Source organism: Idiotropiscis lumnitzeri, chromosome 20, assembly GCF_059441095.1.
Source record: "Idiotropiscis lumnitzeri isolate Australia: NSW breed Sydney's pygmy pipehorse chromosome 20, RoL_Ilum_1.0, whole genome shotgun sequence".
NCBI lineage: Eukaryota > Metazoa > Chordata > Actinopteri > Syngnathiformes > Syngnathidae > Idiotropiscis > Idiotropiscis lumnitzeri.
In genome coordinates this window covers 6462052-6479541 of record NC_142410.1, presented here as the reverse complement: position 1 = coordinate 6479541, position 17490 = coordinate 6462052, and the positions used below count along the sequence as shown (strand labels likewise).

The following is a 17490-nucleotide window of genomic DNA, read 5'->3' as shown; positions in this document are numbered from 1 at the left end:
CTCTCTCTCTCTCTCTCTGTCTGTCTCTGTCTCTCTCTCCCATTCTCTCTCTCTCACTCTCTCTCTCTCTCTCTGTGTCTGTCTGTCTCTCTCTGTCTCTCTCTCTCCCATTCTCTCTCTCTCTCTCACTCTCTCTCTGTCTGTCTCTCTCTGTCTCTCTCTCTCTCTCTATCTCTCTCTCTCCCATTCTCTCTCTCTGTCTCTCTCTCTCTCTCTCACTCTCTCTCTGTCTGTCTCTCTCTCTCTCTCTATCTCCCTCTCTCCCATTCTCTCTCTCTCTCTCTCCCATTCTCTCTCTCTCTCTCCCATTCTCTCTCTCTCTCTCAGCTTAAAAAGATCTAAAAAAGCTTCAAAATGTTGTTTAATAAACATGCTTAAAGTCAAGTTTTGGAGTTTTACTTTTATTTTTTTCATTTAACCCCTTTTTTCCAACAAATGATATCGGTTATCGGCCCCATGACTACCAATTAATTTATTAATAAAATAATACTAAAATAAAAATTAATAAAATTAATTACCACTAATCAAATCGAAATATATTGGTGGTATAAAATGATCTTATTGATTCCAAATATTTTGGAGCCCCTGCAAATGGATGTGCTAAGCATTAAAAGAATTAACTTAATTCCAATATGGTAAATGTAATACCGACAATCACACATTCCTCAACATATTATTTTTCCATCTTGCTGTATCTGTCGTTGGTAGTATTTCACAGCGTGCTCTTATTCTGTGAACTACACAAAAAGAGCAAGGAAGAGACTTTTTTTTTTCTTACAGATAACACCTGCACTACATTTCTCTCCTCCAGCTCCACATCCCCGACACCGAAAAATGAGAACAACAAGTAGGGCAATAAGTGGCAAGCTTGCTCCCACAGTGTAAACACTGGATGTAATTAAGCAACTCAGGAAGACAGAAACAAGAAAGGGAGGAGAGAAGCGGCTTTGAAGAGAGAATACATTAAAAAAAATGAAGCTACCACTAGTTTCTTACTTTTCCCTTCAAAAACTTTTCTCCATTATGTATTCTATTGATTAATTTCCCTTTGTCCGCCATTGTTACACCAATCAGTCCTCAGCTGTCAAACTTTGGTTTTGTGCATTTTTCTAAATGTGGAAAAAATGATTTCTTGTCATGCACTCACTTGTGTAATGTGTGCGCCTTGAAAAAAAAATGTTCATGAACATGCAATGAGTTAACAGGCGGCAGTCACCTCTGTCAGCTCCGAGTCATTGCAGTCCAAAACACAAGCCAGCAAACACATTAAGCACCCATGGAAAGCCTCGGGTTAATTATGAAGTGACGGATGAGCTCCAGTGCCGAACTGATGGCGCTTAATCGCGAGGGTTATCTCTAGTGACGTCACTCAGCAACACATAACCAAAAACTTAATATTTCTTTATTACTATGTTATTACACTATAATAAACCGGTAGCAATGCAAGTTCACAACCTTAACGACAATACACACATGCGTGGCTCAATCTCCCTGAAGTGACATCAGAGAAGTAATTCTGAGTAGCGCTTGACATCTAAATGTAATTTGGTGACATATGTTTTTAATTCCCGCCTCTTCTGTACAGACATGCCCTTCGTGCTTACTCGTACGTTGATGGATGATTGTGTGCCAATTTAAAAGAAGCGAGCGCATCATATTGTCAACAGCAGCGATGAACGCAGAACAAACACACTCATGTGCCCTTTGGGGATTCGAACGACCACAAAGGGAGAGACAAAAACACCAAAGGATCTTAGTACAGTATTTTGGATTAGTACCCAGATTATACATCCTCTGAGATACTCACCTGCTTTACGAGCCTTTAGTTATTACAAATCATGCATTATTCACTAAGCGAAGCACATTTGCCCAGAGCAGCATCAAGATTTATTGACTTCTTCATCGTTTCATGCCCCACGTCAACACAGTCTCTTCATTTTTTTGTTGTTGTAATATTTGCTTAAAACACACACAATGGAGATGAATCCTAATCCGCAGGTGATTTTACATTTTAGAATTGGCCAATGGTATGCAACAGTGGGTCCAACTACCAGTTGCATATCAGAATTTCCTTCCAATGTGAGCTCTCATGCAATGTGGTGCCTGGCGGGGGAAAATACAGAACATTAATTTATAGATATAATTAATTAATTCAAACGGCCGGCGAGTGAAAATCAGCCACAATCAAACAAGCTGATAGAGAGAACTTTTGAATGACAAAGCTGCACTATTACGGATTGTTGTGCCATGACTTAAATCGTGAGCTGTCACTTTTTTTTTTTTTTTTTTGCTTTGTGTTGCAAGCCAAAATGGGACTTAAAAGAAAGCTTTAGATACACTGCCGGAGTGAAGTAAAAAAAAAAAAAAAAAAAACGGAGAGCCACACTCACCAATGCACTTTCAGCCAATTATTGAGCACGACAGGCACTGAAAACATTTCCAAGGAGCAGGTCGAAGACCTCAGCTTGTGGAAAATGACCAACCCGAGCTACTAACCACACTCGCTAGGCCAAAGCCTTTCTAAAAAGCACATATTAACATAAAACTGCCAAGAAATGATTTCTGTGTGCAGTTCCGATTTATTGTTCAGTACAACGATTTCACAACGTCAACTAATAACGTTGCCCAGCAAGTCATCGGCAACTTTAATCGAGCTTCTCGTTCCTCTTCATTTTCCGTCCCTCTCCTGTTTGACGCTCCCTCTCTTTGTCTCTCTCCGCCCGCCCTCACACAGTCTGCCTAATCCTATTTTACATGCTGCCATCTTGCCTGTTCCCTGAAAACGACAGATCGGCTTCCGCCGAGAGCCGCTTGCCCTTTGCTCCCTCGCAATTCCCCCCCCCCCCCAAAATTAAATGTTGCCCAATTTTTCTCTTCTAAAAGCTACTTTCTAATCTGACTCTAAGACCTTGCGAACCTGACAGCAATACAGCCACTTTCACTGCCCGGCGGGGATTAAATAAGGCTGAGCACGTGCCTTGGAGAGAATTCTACAGCAGTAGGAAATGAGGAGCTCTTTTCAAAGTGGCCAGTGCACAGTTGAAGTGGCTACAATTTCCAAAATGCTTTTTGGTCCTTTTCAGGCCCATTAAAGTTCTAATTTTATGTGATCGTGAAAGTAATACAGCACATTTTGGATGGATTCAACTCTTTGCAAAACATATTTTCTAGAATGATATATTTTGGAGTCAGCCAGCCAGTACTCCCTCATGTAAAGTTGTATTGTATTGTATTTTACTTAAAACGTGGAACATTCGGCATTTAATTTGTCGGTCTGGGAGATCTTAATAATAATAATAAAAAAAAAAGCCCAAGGGTGTCAGGCTGGATTTATTATTTTAATGTCACTCACCGCAGAGGCCTGAGAGTACGCAGTAGCCTCAGCACCCTGAGCATGCCCAGGATCTTGGTCCCCGAGTTGGAAATGAGCGACACCAGGATGTCGATAACCGATATCATCACTAACATCCCATCCAGAATGTTCCAACTGCTCCTCAGATAGGCCTTGTCACCGAAACACCAACCCAAAGCCACAATCTGGACAGAAAAAGAGCAAAGAGAGATTACACACATTGCGTAAAAATGATCCCAAAAATGTCTGTGACTTTTTGACCGCCATCCTTAGTCAGAGAAAGCAGAGTTTGAATTTATAGAACAACTGTTTACGTAGAGCTTCAACAGACGATGTGTTCTGTATCTAATTGACTTTCTTGGAACTAATTACAGCGTTGGCGTGACTTTTTACCCCCTTAAACTTAAACCACGCCAAACAATTTTTATTCCATCCACTCTATTGGGAGATGATGAAGGATAGGAGAGTAAAATGGTGCTCATCAATGCATAGAATATACATATTGTATATGAATAATTTATGAATAGCCATCAAAGAGCTTATTTCTTTCCTTCTACTTAAATTTGAGGACAACTCGATGGAAATTTCGTTTAAATTACAAGTACATTATTATATGCGGCGCGCTGCAGGGGTGAGATCATGGGCACGTTTTGTTTGTCAAGCAACTTCAACATCCAAAATACGTCAAGCTCTAGATTTTCTGAAATTGCACTTTGGCGATATTGACAACTACAATAATAATTTTTAAAGCTCGAGTGTATGGAGGACTCAAAGTGCCAAAATTAAATTAATGCATGCACCTTGAAATGTTTGAAATGTATAAATAATTAATTAAATATGGAAATAATTAATTAAAAATATAAATAATTATATAGATTTTTTAAAAAATATAATCATTGATAATTTAAGTAATGACACATTTATTTATTTAATTCCACATTTAATTAATAAACAAAACTCAAAATAAATTAAAATGTAATTAATAAATTAATAATAATAATTAATTGATAAATTAATCATTTTAATCAAGCATTTCATGTTGTTGGCTTTACCCTCCTGGAAAAAAAAAAAATAAACAAATAAATCTCACATTTATGTTGCAATAAGACTGCTGTCCGGAACAACGTAGATGATAATATTTGCATGTCAAGAAATCACACAGAGCCCCAAAAATAGCGGACGCAGACAATGAATGAGTGACACAAGCCGAAAGCCATTCGAGTCCCGGCAAGGCTGCCCAAATGCGACAAAACGGCACTGAAAGGCCGCAAGCATTTTGTGAATGTAATTTGGATGTTTGACGCTACTTCTCGCCGGCTTTCTTCCATTCCAGTACCACAATCGGCATCGTTCCACTATTTCCATAAACATTTTTTTTTTTTTGTATCACACATGCGTCTTGGGCAGATAAAAATTCGATGAACGTTTGAGTGCTTTCAGCCAGGTTTCTCCACTTTATGCAAATCAATGACAAAATAAGGCAACAATCACATGCGGTCGTAATATTTTGAGCCACAATTATTGGTGTATTGGTGAAATCTTGAAATATGGCAGATTTACCTTTATAGTCATCTCAGTCACAAAGATGGCCGTGAAGATGTAGTTGGATAATGTTAGGAAGATCCGTTCCTGTGAGGGTGGGGGAAAAAAAACAAATATGGAGAGTTATAAATTGGGAGAGACACATACTGAAGGGGGAAACACTTTAGAAAAACTTTGCTTACAAATTATGGCCGGAAGACGAGAGCAAACTTACTCTTAACTCTCCATGCAAAATGTGGAATTTCGTTTTATTTATGTTTACAATACAGTGCTCCCAAGACCGTCTCCTGCCTGGAGGCAGAATGTGTAAATGCTAGTGGACTGCGATGGGAGCTCTCTTACTGCGCTCCAAAAAGTATACTAACCGGGGGGAAAAAAATGAGACTCCTTGACGAGCTGCTTATTTAACCAAATTCTTTTCTATGTGGGATGACTCTCTGACCCCAGCCGACATCTTTGAGTCTCAATGTCTGCAAGTGCGCGGAGGTGGTCGCCTTTCCCACGGCCTCCGTCGGGCCATCGCGGATGCTCGGAGGAAGACGACGTCACGCGCGCCGACACAGAGCACGACCACGGCAGTGTTGCTAAACTCTCTGGGAATGTTAGGCATGACCTCACTGGGAATACTTGCTTGCGAAGATGAGTCATACATTCCGGGCTTGATAGCAGCCATTCAGATGAATAGAGCTAGCCGGGAAAAATGAGGAATTTATTTTATTTATTTATTTTTTTGATGTGGGGTTTTTTTGTACATTAAATTGTAATCTAAATAAAATAAGGCACTGAAAAATAAGATGGAATGACTTAACTGTGGCAAACTATACGGATGATAAAAATATCTATGAAAGAAATCGCAGCTCACAGTCAGTGCTTGCTAGCCTGAAGATGCAAAAAATAAATCTAATGCTTTTGAGTATAACTATTGGCATTTTTTTTCTTTTAGACATGTTTTTTTTTTAAGAGAGATACAATTTTTTGGGGGAGAGATACAGTTTTTTTAGAGAGTTACACAGTTTTAAAAATTTTTTAATTTATTATTTTGATTTATTTTTTCTTAGAGATACACAGTTCCGGAAAAAAATTCTTATTTTTACCCCGTTATGATTTTATTACAAACATTAATATTAATGAGATTAATAACGACTACGTTTTATGGCTGATCGGGAATTTCTTACATTTTGATTGGTTGGCATTACGGCTGAGATGAAGCAAGTGAGTATCAATGCATTAGCAGACGAGTTAAAGATTCAACATGTTTGGTTTCACACAACCAATCTGTAACACAAATTAACCCCAATTGTCATAATTAATTTATTAACCCCCCCCACACACACACACACACACAAAATAAATTGAAACAGCTCACGCCACTGCCGGCCAAGCAAATTATATTTTTACAGACGACGTAATGACTCCAATTTTGTTTCCTTTTGGATGTTGGTGTGTGATAGCCTTGATAGTGATCAAACCAAAATACATCAGAAAGTAACACTCCCTAACGCGAACGTGTCAGCATCACTTGGACTGTGGACATTGCGTGTTTGCAGACGAACCATTTGCATAAGCAAATGCTTTTTACGCCGATGTGCCCCAGTGGCCTTATGGGGCAGCTTCCATGTGCTAAACGTCCCCCTTCCCTGGACATTATCCACGTACGGCAGCACAAAGATAATTGAATCAGTTAAGACGGCGCCGTCTCCTCTGCGGTTTCCGAAACACAATGAGCAGAACAATGCGATCTGCTGAGACTAAACCACAATCAAAGCTATCTGCGGAACACCTCGGTCAGTAGGGAGAACAATAATAATCACTGAGATATATATATATATTTTTTTTGTGCGGATGTACAAAACGGCTTGTCTGTGTTCTGCAGCTATTGCTGGAAAAGAAAAAAAAATGTGTGTGCGCGTGTGTGTGTACTGCTGCAAGATAAGGAGGTGAAACGTACAGTATATAAAATCATTTAATAAAGCTTCTGGCTCAAAGTCAAACAGGAGCAACTTCATGCTTGCATAATTCTGTACATAAAGCTTCCACATAATTTATGCGCTTTAGTAATTCATTTTAATGGGAGTTTTTTTTATTTATTTATTTTTTTATTTCTGCCTGCATAATTGGAGAAGATTATGCAGAACATTTCGTTAAGTATTTAGGCTACTGTATTTTCACGACCATTAGGCGCACTTAAAAGTTTAATTTCCTCCAAATTGGACAGGGTGCCTGAAGATGTGCACCGAGTTCCAAAATCTGTAAATGTGAGACTTTGATGAGCGCTCTGCTTGACTGACTGCTTATATAGAGCGAAGGCGAACGTGACTGAGGACAGCATGTGGACATTAAAAGGCAGGCGTGGGCAAACTATGGCGCGGGGGCCATATGCGGCCCGTTAAACGTTTTAATCTGGCCCGGCGGACTTGGAAAAAAAGAATTAAATGAATAAACCTTGTTAATGTTTTATTTTCTAAATATTGTGGTTTTTCAAAGACATATTTTTGTAATGCTTTTTTCACTTTCATTCAAAATTAAATGTAGTTTTTTTTTCTCCGATGAGTTGAGGTTACCTAAACACTCCATCCATTTGCTCCTGCTCCGGCCCCTCTGTCAAATTTTAGTACCCATTGTGTCCCGCCAATCAAAAGGTTTGCCCACCCCTGTTAAAAGGGGAATCTTGGTTGCTTGCCATCATTCCAACCGCTGGAGATCACTGTAAACGGGGAATATCGGTGAAAACTGTGAAGCAGCGCCGGGTTAGCTATGCCACAATTTGAGGCTGGATTGCGGATGCTAACCTATCCGCTAGCACTGTTTTTCGAGCTTTCGCAAGAGCCGGCACACATTTCTGAGGAGCTGCATGTCAACCAGACGGACTGACAATGACGAGAGGAAACCTGGCGTGTTAAATACTTCAATAAAGTATAAGCGAACTCAGTTTTACTCCCGTTATTTATAATAAAAACATTCGATAGCATGGGTGCTAGCGTATGTTTTAAGCTAACGTATGTTGTAGCATGCCTACGCCTGTATAAAATACAGAACTAGCACTTGGAACTGAGACAACGCCTTCTAATGGTCGTGAAAATATGATGCTTTCGAGTGTATTAGTAATATACCTAAGTTTAAGAATTTTATGTGTATATGGAGACTCTGATGTTAATGTTTCAATTACAAAAGGACATGATTTGGGAATTTGGTAGCAATTTAAATCATGTTTCATATATTTTTCCTTCCGGGATGCTGAAGAGATTCTGGATCGGGATGAAACTTTTCCCTCCGTCTCATGAGTACTGATGACTATCGGAATGCCCGTTTGTCATTCTTCCAGTATATATCATTTTTCACGCCGACAGTTTTATGCAGTCTTTGTCCAGACTCACAGCACTGGAGGGGTCGATGCGAGGCCGCTCCATGGCGATGGTAATGCAGTTGAGGAAGATGATAACCAGCACCACATGGTCGAACATCTTGTGGTTGATGATCTTTTTGCACGCAAAACGAAACCTGTCAAAGGACGACATAGACCATACGTGACTACATTAACAAAGTAGAGTAGACTTAAGAGTCATTAATCACACCTGACGGCCATTCGCCCACATTAAAAGGAACTGCGTTTGAGTTCCAAACAAAAAGAAATAAGAGGTTTATATACACTGGAAGGGGATTAAATTGCAACACATCAGCTTTGATTACCGCTGTAAATGTACATTGACGTCCAAAACTGACGGCTTAGATCAGGATTTAAAGCTTTATTTGGCCACACAGACACAATTGTGTGAAGTTGCTAAGCCGGGGTGATTATCTGCGTCATCTGACGGATCATTATTCATGCCGCATACCAGCTCGCTGGGCTAATTTTCCTTTGATAGAGACTCATCGTTGCTGTCTCATTCAACAATCGCGAACAATGTTTCACTTTGAGTTCAAAACGATCGAGGATACTTCTAAAAGGACGCTGATCGTAAAACAATGTTGACAAAGGCTGCAACGTCGACGTTGTTACGTCCATGGCGTTTTGCGCTATGCTCGGATTAAGCTAGCATACTTCTGTGGTAGCATTAACGTGGTTTGTTAAAATACACAACGTGTGCCGTATTTTCCGGACTATAAGTTGCCAGCGTTTGAACCATGCGGCTAATACAACAGTGAAGCTTTTCTGAGGATTTTTCTTTCGCCAGTAGGGGCGCTCTATAGTTCAGAAAATATGCGAATTAAATCTCTATTTTTTTTTTTTTTAGGTCTGTTTTGTTTTAATTAGCAAAGTTGTTGCTGCGTTAAAAGACACTGTTTTAACAATTTATTTATGTGCATTCACAGTACAAAATCGTTGTGAACATGCAGTAACCAACTATTGTTTTTTCAACATAGAAAACAGCAACTTCTAGCCTAGTGCGGTTTGTATGTGTTTTCTTTTTCTTTTTTTTTCTTTTTCTTTTTTTTTTCTCTTTGCTTTGTGTTTAGTTTGACAGTAAACATCAACTTGAAGGTGCAATAAACATCTTGATATTTTTTTTAAATAATAATAATAATTCTACATTATCTGCTAAACTGCTGCATAGTGTTAAATTCATAATTAAATCTGTAAGAGAATTTTTTTTTTGACTTTACTCAATATACAAATCAGAGACATCATCAATACTAGAGAGCGAAAACAGTTAATTATTTTTTTCCTCCCTTAATCATTTTTACCTTCTGTTAAAATAACGGACTTCATTCAGTTCAGTTCAGTGATCCCACTGTCGATGAACGATGCACTTTTCTAACCTAATCACGCAAGCGAACATCCCCAATTCTAAGGAGTGCATGAGACAAAGCCAGGTTGAAAGAACACCGCTCCTGCATTGCTAAAAAAAAAAAAAACCTCCCCCCCTGCAACGACTTCCAGCGAGCGCCAAGCAAGCATCTCGCTGCTTCTGAACTGTTTGTTAAACATAATTCGCGTCAAATGTCAACGCTGTGATGCCGTGTTTGCACCAGGGGCCACTGTGTGACTTGTTGCCCCTAAACATGCTGCAGCTCGAGTCGGATTAAAACCCCCCAGGAGGGGAGGAGGCGTGAAGAAAGAGGATGCGGCGCAGGGGAGGGAAAGAGGGCAACGGATTCCGCACGTGACCGGGATAACACGCAGCGCTTTGAAAGAGAAACTCCCTTTTGCTCCTGCTTACTCACCCCCTGACATGGCAGAAACGGACGGATAAAAGATGCTTCTGAAGTAAGGAATTTGGAACGGAATATAAAATGATTTTGGAAGCGGAGTCAAAAAAAAAAAAAAGCTGTGCGCTCTTTGAAATCAAAAGGATGTCAGTCAGATGCAATGTGAAATCCTTCTCTTGTCAAACGGAGGGCTGAGTTATCAGCTTTTCCCTGCATTCATAAGCAGTTTACACTTGTTTTCCTTTTGGAAACAGTAAACCTTCCGAAAGCACCCAACCCAGAACTCAAGTTGCACCTACGAACACACCACGAACAACCGACAAAGTGAAATATGAGATCTACCTCGACTCTGGAGAGAAGAGGTAAAGCGACCAGGTGTCTCTCTGGCGACACCACTCGGGTTGTTTCTTTTCTAGCCAGCGAAACAATCTGGCAAGACGACCCTGCGAGAACAAGCACCGTCAACATTATTCATGTCACGCACAAGTACTGAGAAAAGCGAGTCGAGAAAACGCAATTATAAATCGACAGCGATTTATGCAGCATATTCGGACTGGACAACCTTGCGTGGACACAAACCGGATTGGCGTCTTCCTCGGCATTTTCCTCTTCGGTGTTCTCCTCCAATGAGGCGTGCGCGGGGGCCGGCGGCGAGGGCGTGCCCTTCCCGTTGCAGTCGCTATGCTCGGCGGGCCGGAAGGTCGCCGGCAAAGGTGGGCGAGAGCTGTGCATGCTTGCCGAGCGATACAGGTATGGAACCTACGTGAGGACAAGGGGAACAGTTTGCTTTCGGGCACTGAGCTTTACAAAAAATAAATAAATAAATAAATAAATAAAAACAAAAAATAATAAATAAATACATACATAAATAAAAAAAATAAATAAAAATAAATAAATAAATAAATAAATAAATAAAATAAATAAAGGAATGAATATAGAAAGCTTGCTTTGACTGAATTAAGTGTTTATTTAAAACAGCTCAACTGATATTTTGGAGCGGTTCCGATAGAACAAGACGTGTACCTGCAGGAGAGCATCGGGAGGCAAATCCACCGAGCTCCGCGTCTCCATCGACTCCATCCTGCGGTGACACGGCTCTCTCTGCGACATGGAGTCCGTCCCGGCCAAGGAGGCGTCATCCTCCTCCATCAATCCGCCGCCGCCGCCTCCGTCTCCTCCGGCCTCGCCCTCGTCGGAGCTCGAGCCGCCCTCTTCCGATAAAAGTGACTGTCGCTCCCCAGATTGACGCTTCTGCCTTTTGAGGGACGGGGCGCGACCCAGGCTGTTCCAGCTGGAGCGCCGGCTGTTGCGGCCACTGCCGGTGCTCCGATGTGCATAAGGGGAAGCGCTCCGGCCGCTCGGCTTTTGGTTACAAAAACAAAAAGAGTCTCAGAAAATATAAAGTTTGCTGTTTAATTCTGTCATGCAACCAGATGAAGCCCTTTGCACTTAGATTGTCTTGCGAATTGCGATTGAGGGTTTGATCGACGGTAAAGAGCCGATGCGGATATGCTTGCTTGCTCAACAAAGCGCTTATCAATTACTGAGTCAGTTAATCTGACAATCATCATTTTAGCAAAATGAAACCAAACTGTGTGAATCCGAACGCAATGGAGTCCGCAGCCGCCCGCCAGCGAGGTTAACTAATATTTCACCATCAATCATTATGACACATTAAAATTAATTGAGTCCATTTTCACGTTCACGATTTGGACTATTTGGACGTGAGAAATGTCAAACTTGGCCATATTGGCGTAGCAGTAACTTTTTTTTTTTAAGATCTTTTTCTTAAAGTCAGAGCAAACCAGTCCAACCTATCATCAAAACAATAAATTATGTCTATTTTTTTTCACAATCACCTTATTTTTAATCAGGCAGACAGATATTCTTTTTTTTTCAGATAAGATAATTTAATAAGAAGAACTTTCAAATCACGAGCTTGTTAGTTAATCCTTGACTAGTCAATATTAAGCAAAAAAAAAAAAATGCAGAATTTTCTTTTCATTAATTAGCAAACTGCGGTATTGAATGCGATGGAGTAGAACAATTTATTTTAATGCACCAAAAAAAAAAAAAAAAAAAATTGTCTTGGACAGTGGTCCCCAACCAGTGGGTCGCGGACCGGTACCGGGTCGCACCGATGGAGGAAAAAAAACCCTCTAATATTAAAAAGACACATACGAAGCCCGCTTATCACAAAATACGGCCAACAGCCCCCCCGTAAAACTTAAGGAGTCGTATAAAAGGTTGCTTGCTCAAGACACGAACCGGTGACTTGTCATAGCAGGTTGGGTCGATGGAGACACTGCTGCCTCGGCGGGACTCAAAAATCGGGATGGGGTCACCCGTAATGGGTAACTTGGGTATCGGCATCGGAGTGGCTGCCGTGTGGGTGATCAGTGGAGGAGTCAGGCTTGTCTTCAGATCCACGTGACCATTTACGGGTACTACTAGTAAAAGAGAGGAGGGATACGTGGAATGACGGAGAAATATCACAGAGTCAAACGACACAGATGTTCAATTTGGAAAAAAACCAAAATTGCGGGTGGGTGTTGCATAACTTGGGTCATTCGGAAAGCGAAGGCGCATGCTGTTATTGAGCCGCGTGGATATTTCAGAGGTGCATTAATCGTAAGGCATGTGTGGGAGAGAAGATTATGTTTGGTCAACTCACAAATACATAACGTGTAATGCAAATCTCGTTATCTTCAGACGATATCCGAGGTTCTATCAAGACTCATAGAAAGCCAGACTTTTTCGATATAACATTGCCTCATCTTGGTATCGGCTTAGCCACGATGCCTGTTTTGTTTTATTTGTGTTATTGAGTACAATACGACTAGTTAGGACTGGGTTAAAAAAATTTCCTCATCATAGCCTGATATGACATAATAATAAAACAATAATAATAATGTTAAAAGCATCTTTTTCCCCTTTTTTGAAATTCTTGATTGAACCGAAAATCAATCAAATCTAATCGTGAATCTAAAATCACGCGTGTAGCGAATCAAATCGATTTTGGAAATTTGAATGGATACCCAACCCGACGAGCAATTATTGCATTTATTCATATCGTCACGGACGCGAACACCAAGAACAGTCATGCTAGCATCGATTAGCATCCACGATATTGGATTGGCTCACCTGCTGAGGCTGATAAATCCCTCTTACTGCCGTTAACATCCTCCATGCTGCGTGCACAGGAATCAATCTCAGAACCTGATTTAGAAGCGTCACCCTTTGACACACAAACACAGAATTCAGAGGCCAAAGAATTCTTTTCAATTACGCTTGATCAAAAGTAGCGATTTGACGTTGCCTCTCGGTGCTGATCGATTCGTTTCGGTTAGAATATTCCAACGGGCCAGATGCGACTGTGGGATCAGTCACCGGAGGCAACGTGACTCTGCGAACAGGTCGGTGAAGCTGCCACCTCCGTGGTCTCAGAGTTCACAAGACAGAGGAAAGAAAAAAGTTCAATGATCAACAACACTGTGTATGCATGCCGGTTCACTGAAAAATCAAAATTAAAAAAAAATAAAAAAAAGCTGCATGCAAGGGAGGAGGCGGGGGGAGCAGTCCCTAACTATGTAACCATTAAATTGGATCAATATTCTCAAAAAAAAAAAAAAAAAATTGAATGTTCCCCGGATGTGAAATCAAATTTCAAAAAAGTGTTTCAAAAACAGCTTAGCCGAACATTCCAGGAGTCACACTTTTCCGCAACAGTCAACTTATCCGTCACAGCTCTCATTTGGAACAAACGACTTTATTTATCCGTCCTGCGTGTGAGAGTGCTGCAGTTTCATATTGTTTTGGGGTGCTATCTTGGGAAAGTGAAGCCCTCATTTACATCTTCTCACTTATCCTGATTTCTTCAGTCTGCTGGAGCGTGACAAAGTTCGGCGAGGATTGCTAAAGGACCCGAGGCCTAATCAAGTAAAGAGCTCCTTGGGATGTTCTGCGCTTGCAATTTTCTGCATCTAGTTAGCATAGCGTTCAGGGGAGGGAAAAAAAAAAAAAAATCCATTTGAACACACAACAAAGCGACTTGCCTATTTTTGCAGACAGAAAAACAATGCATTTTTCTTCCCTCCCGTTTGGACTCTCTACGGGTAAATTTCATGACGGGTGAATTGCGCAATCAGCGCTTCATTCGGCGTGTATAAGGACAGTACGTGCGCGGATGTGAGTGTCTTGAGGGAAATCCTCGGTGATGAAATAGCGGGGGATGTTTAGACAGTTTGTTTATCTGCCAATTCAGGGGGGCATGGTGACTGGAGCGGGAGATAAGGCAGACCAGACCGGCTGGATATAGCCAAACATTAATAGAGAGCAGCAGCAGCGCAGGAGGATCTCAATTACCTGGCATCAAAACGGGTCGACACGGCAGATGGATGTTGATAGAAGGAAGTGCGGTAATTGGTTGTGTGTCCATGATCGCGTTCTTTCTAAACGGGTTGTTGAAACTTTGCAGCATAAAGTGGCGGGAGTAGAACAGTGTGAATGTCGAATTTCCTTACGCAAGATAACTAATGCAATCGGCGTTGTCAAATGATTTGTGATTTTTGTGTGTGTGTGTGCTGAGTTTCCGAACTAAACTGCAACTTTTTGAGCCTTTCTTGTTGATGAATTTTCCCGACGATAAGCCGCTCCTTTTTTCCTGGATTTTGAACCATGGGGCTAATACAACGGTGCAGCTTTTCTGCAAATTTTTCTTTCACCACTAGGGGCGCTCTATAGTTCAGAAAATACACTAAAATACGCTAAATAAATCGTAATTTTTTTTCTTGAGTCTGTTCAGTTTTAATTAGCAATTAGCTTCTTGTTTTTTTTTTTTTTTTTTTTTAAAAAAGAAACACACACAAATTGTCATCTCTGTCCTTTTAGATTTACCTGCAAAGAGCCCTTTATTTATGCACGCGTGCCAATAAAGAGTAACCCACGGGAACAGTCGATATTCCGATTTGAAAGGCGTTCACAAGTGGACATGGCAGGATTACCACTATTTGCTTTTCAAAGAGCACATTTAACAAACCTTCCTGGGCTGTCTTGAAGAGCCTGACTTATGCAAACAGATTTGATCGCGAGCACCCTTTTACCAGCTCGCATCCTGTAGACCTGCTGGATTTGCATATCCAGCCGCGCTCGGGCCTCCCAGGAAGCTGGCAAACTCGCCCCTCTTCAGTATGTTCTAACCTGCAGTCTGATATAATAAGAGACTAAGAGGGAGCTTGTTGGCAGCCGGCTTTGCTGCAGTGATCTCACCCTCCGGCTAGAAAGAGGAGCAGGGTGGAGGGCTGGTGGGAGGTAAGCAATCAAAGTGAGGTTTAATGCTGCTTTTAGAGGTTGGAAAAAAAGAAAAAAACAAGAAAAACATGCAGACAGTAAAGTGATGTGGTTTCGCCCAAACCGAATCAGAGCAATCAGTCACGACCATGGTTAGCAGGATGGGCAGCGTGCAGGAGGCGGGCAGAGGGTGGGGGAAGGTTAGAGCACTTTGAGGTGTGACATATCTTCAGGAAAGCACACGCAAATATTTTTGGGCGCTCGAGTCACAGACTAGAGCACAAGTGGGCAAACGTTTTGATTGGCGGGCCACAGTGGGTTTGAAAATTTGACAGAGGGGCCGGACCAGAAGCAGATGGATGGAGTTTTTTGGTAACCTCACCTCATCGGAGAAAAAAAATACATTTAATTTTAAATGAAAGCATTACAAAAATATATTTGTCTTTGAAAAACCACAGTATTTGTAAAATAAAAAATTACCAAGCTTTATTTATTAAATTTTTTTCAAGTTCGGCGGGCCGGATTAAAACGTTTAACAGGCCCTATGTAGCCCCCGGGCCATAGTTTGCCCACACCTGAGCTAGAGTGAGCCAGTTTGATTGATTGTTTTGCCGAAACAAAAAACAAACAAAAAAAAAAAGCACTTTGTATTTATCTAACTTATTTTTGCACTTGCATGAACTGTTAATTATTTCATGAAAACCTTAAATACCTGTCCAGCTGACGTCAAGAATGGATTAGTAATTTTTTTTAAGGAGAAAAAATATTTTGTAAAAGCTTGGAAAGTCCTCGAGAACAGCCTTTGCTCAATTTCCAAATAATATTAAAAATATATCGAAATATTTAAAAAAAAAACCCGCAGTATTCTGTTTGAGAATAGCAATGATATCGTACCAGAATACATATTATTTTTTCCCCATCTATTTTTTTAATCTAACTTCTTTTTCCCCCTCTCCCGTTGTTATTTTTAGCGTTACCTTATTTTATCAGGCTGACAAATATTCATTTTTTTCGCAGTGATGACTCATCAAAGCAGGAGACAACATTCTGTTCCCGCAGACACTTTTTGTTTATGCAGAAAACTGCATCTCTTCTTCTGGAGTTTTCTCTTTCCTAAAATTATTATTAGTTTTTATTATTAGTTTTTATTATTATATTATATTATATTATTTATTACCATTTATTACCCCAAATTATTAACTGGATGTGTGCTTTGCGCTGACTTCTACTTGAAATTTTCATTTTGGAGAATTATTATTGGAAAGATATGTGACGTATCTGCAAAGCCTCCGTGGGGATGGAAAGGGGAAGAGGTAAGGGGGGGGGTGGCGCTGTTAGTCGAGTAAGGGAAGGGCAAGATAAGGAAGCCGCCATGCTTTACCGTACATACCCCTGCATCTACAGGCAGCTGAATTAGACTCAGTTGGGCATGCAAGTCCTCCCGCTTGGTCACTTCCTACAGTGGAAGTGATTGGTGCAGCAACACAGGTGAGGCAGGCGCGCATCGGGAGGAGGGGAAACGCCCGGGAGGGGGGGGGGATGAGGGGGTGGGGAAAAAAAGCACAGAAGTGAGAGGCACCGCAGCGGTAGACGAGCGCAGGCGCCAACTTCAAGGAGAGTCATTCAGCCTCGTGGTCGCCATGCCAAGAAACGTGTCGCAGCCACTTTGCCGTCCCGGCGCGTGGTCGACAAAATGAGCTGTGCGAGTCCATTCGCAGCCTCAAGAGAGTGACGGTGACGTTGACAGCCATGATCCGTTTTGTTTAAAAAAAAAAAAGCAGCCACATATAAGAAGACTTTTGTACCTTTGCAGCACAGCATCGCGTTGTTAAATACATGCTTGCAGCACGCATGCATCATCAAATGCAGGACTGAGGTTGGAGATGCACAAGTGTCACATTTGCACTCAGCTGCCGTGGATACCCGACACCGCACTTTTTTGACTCGACCACACAGAGCTGATGAGAGAATATGAAAAATGTCCGATGCCGTACATTTCAATTTAAGTAACTCTGAGAATATCTACCAAAGCGGTTCACATGCGTGTTTTTTTTTTTTTTTTTTTTGTGTCTTAGCTCCAGAGCTGTACATCTCCCCTATGTTGTCTCACATCATTCAGCGGCTGGTTACCTAGCAACAGCAACACGAGGGAAGTTTGG

At 41.1% G+C, this 17490-nt stretch overlaps 1 protein-coding gene across 15 annotated transcripts in view; it reads right to left on the bottom strand.

Moving 5' to 3' along the window:
• cacna1g (calcium voltage-gated channel subunit alpha1 G) overlaps positions 1 to 17490 on the bottom strand; it is a 73211-nt gene that overhangs the window by 25060 nt on the left and 30661 nt on the right. For 9 of the 15 annotated variants that reach the window (XM_088284215.1, XM_088284211.1, XM_088284207.1 and 6 more), the window contains exons 13-21: positions 16722 to 16787; positions 13187 to 13280; positions 12311 to 12492; positions 11066 to 11404; positions 10622 to 10801; positions 10385 to 10485; positions 8269 to 8392; positions 4913 to 4981; positions 3353 to 3537 (exon numbers count right to left, since the gene is read on the bottom strand). In XM_088284215.1, the coding sequence (XP_088140341.1) occupies positions 3353 to 3537; positions 4913 to 4981; positions 8269 to 8392; positions 10385 to 10485; positions 10622 to 10801; positions 11066 to 11404; positions 12311 to 12492; positions 13187 to 13280; positions 16722 to 16787 (1340 nt within the window). The remainder of the gene's footprint in view (positions 1 to 3352; positions 3538 to 4912; positions 4982 to 8268; positions 8393 to 10384; positions 10486 to 10621; positions 10802 to 11065; positions 11405 to 12310; positions 12493 to 13186; positions 13281 to 16721; positions 16788 to 17490) is intronic. The other 6 variants (XM_088284204.1, XM_088284217.1, XM_088284208.1 and 3 more) reach the window with 3 other exon arrangements.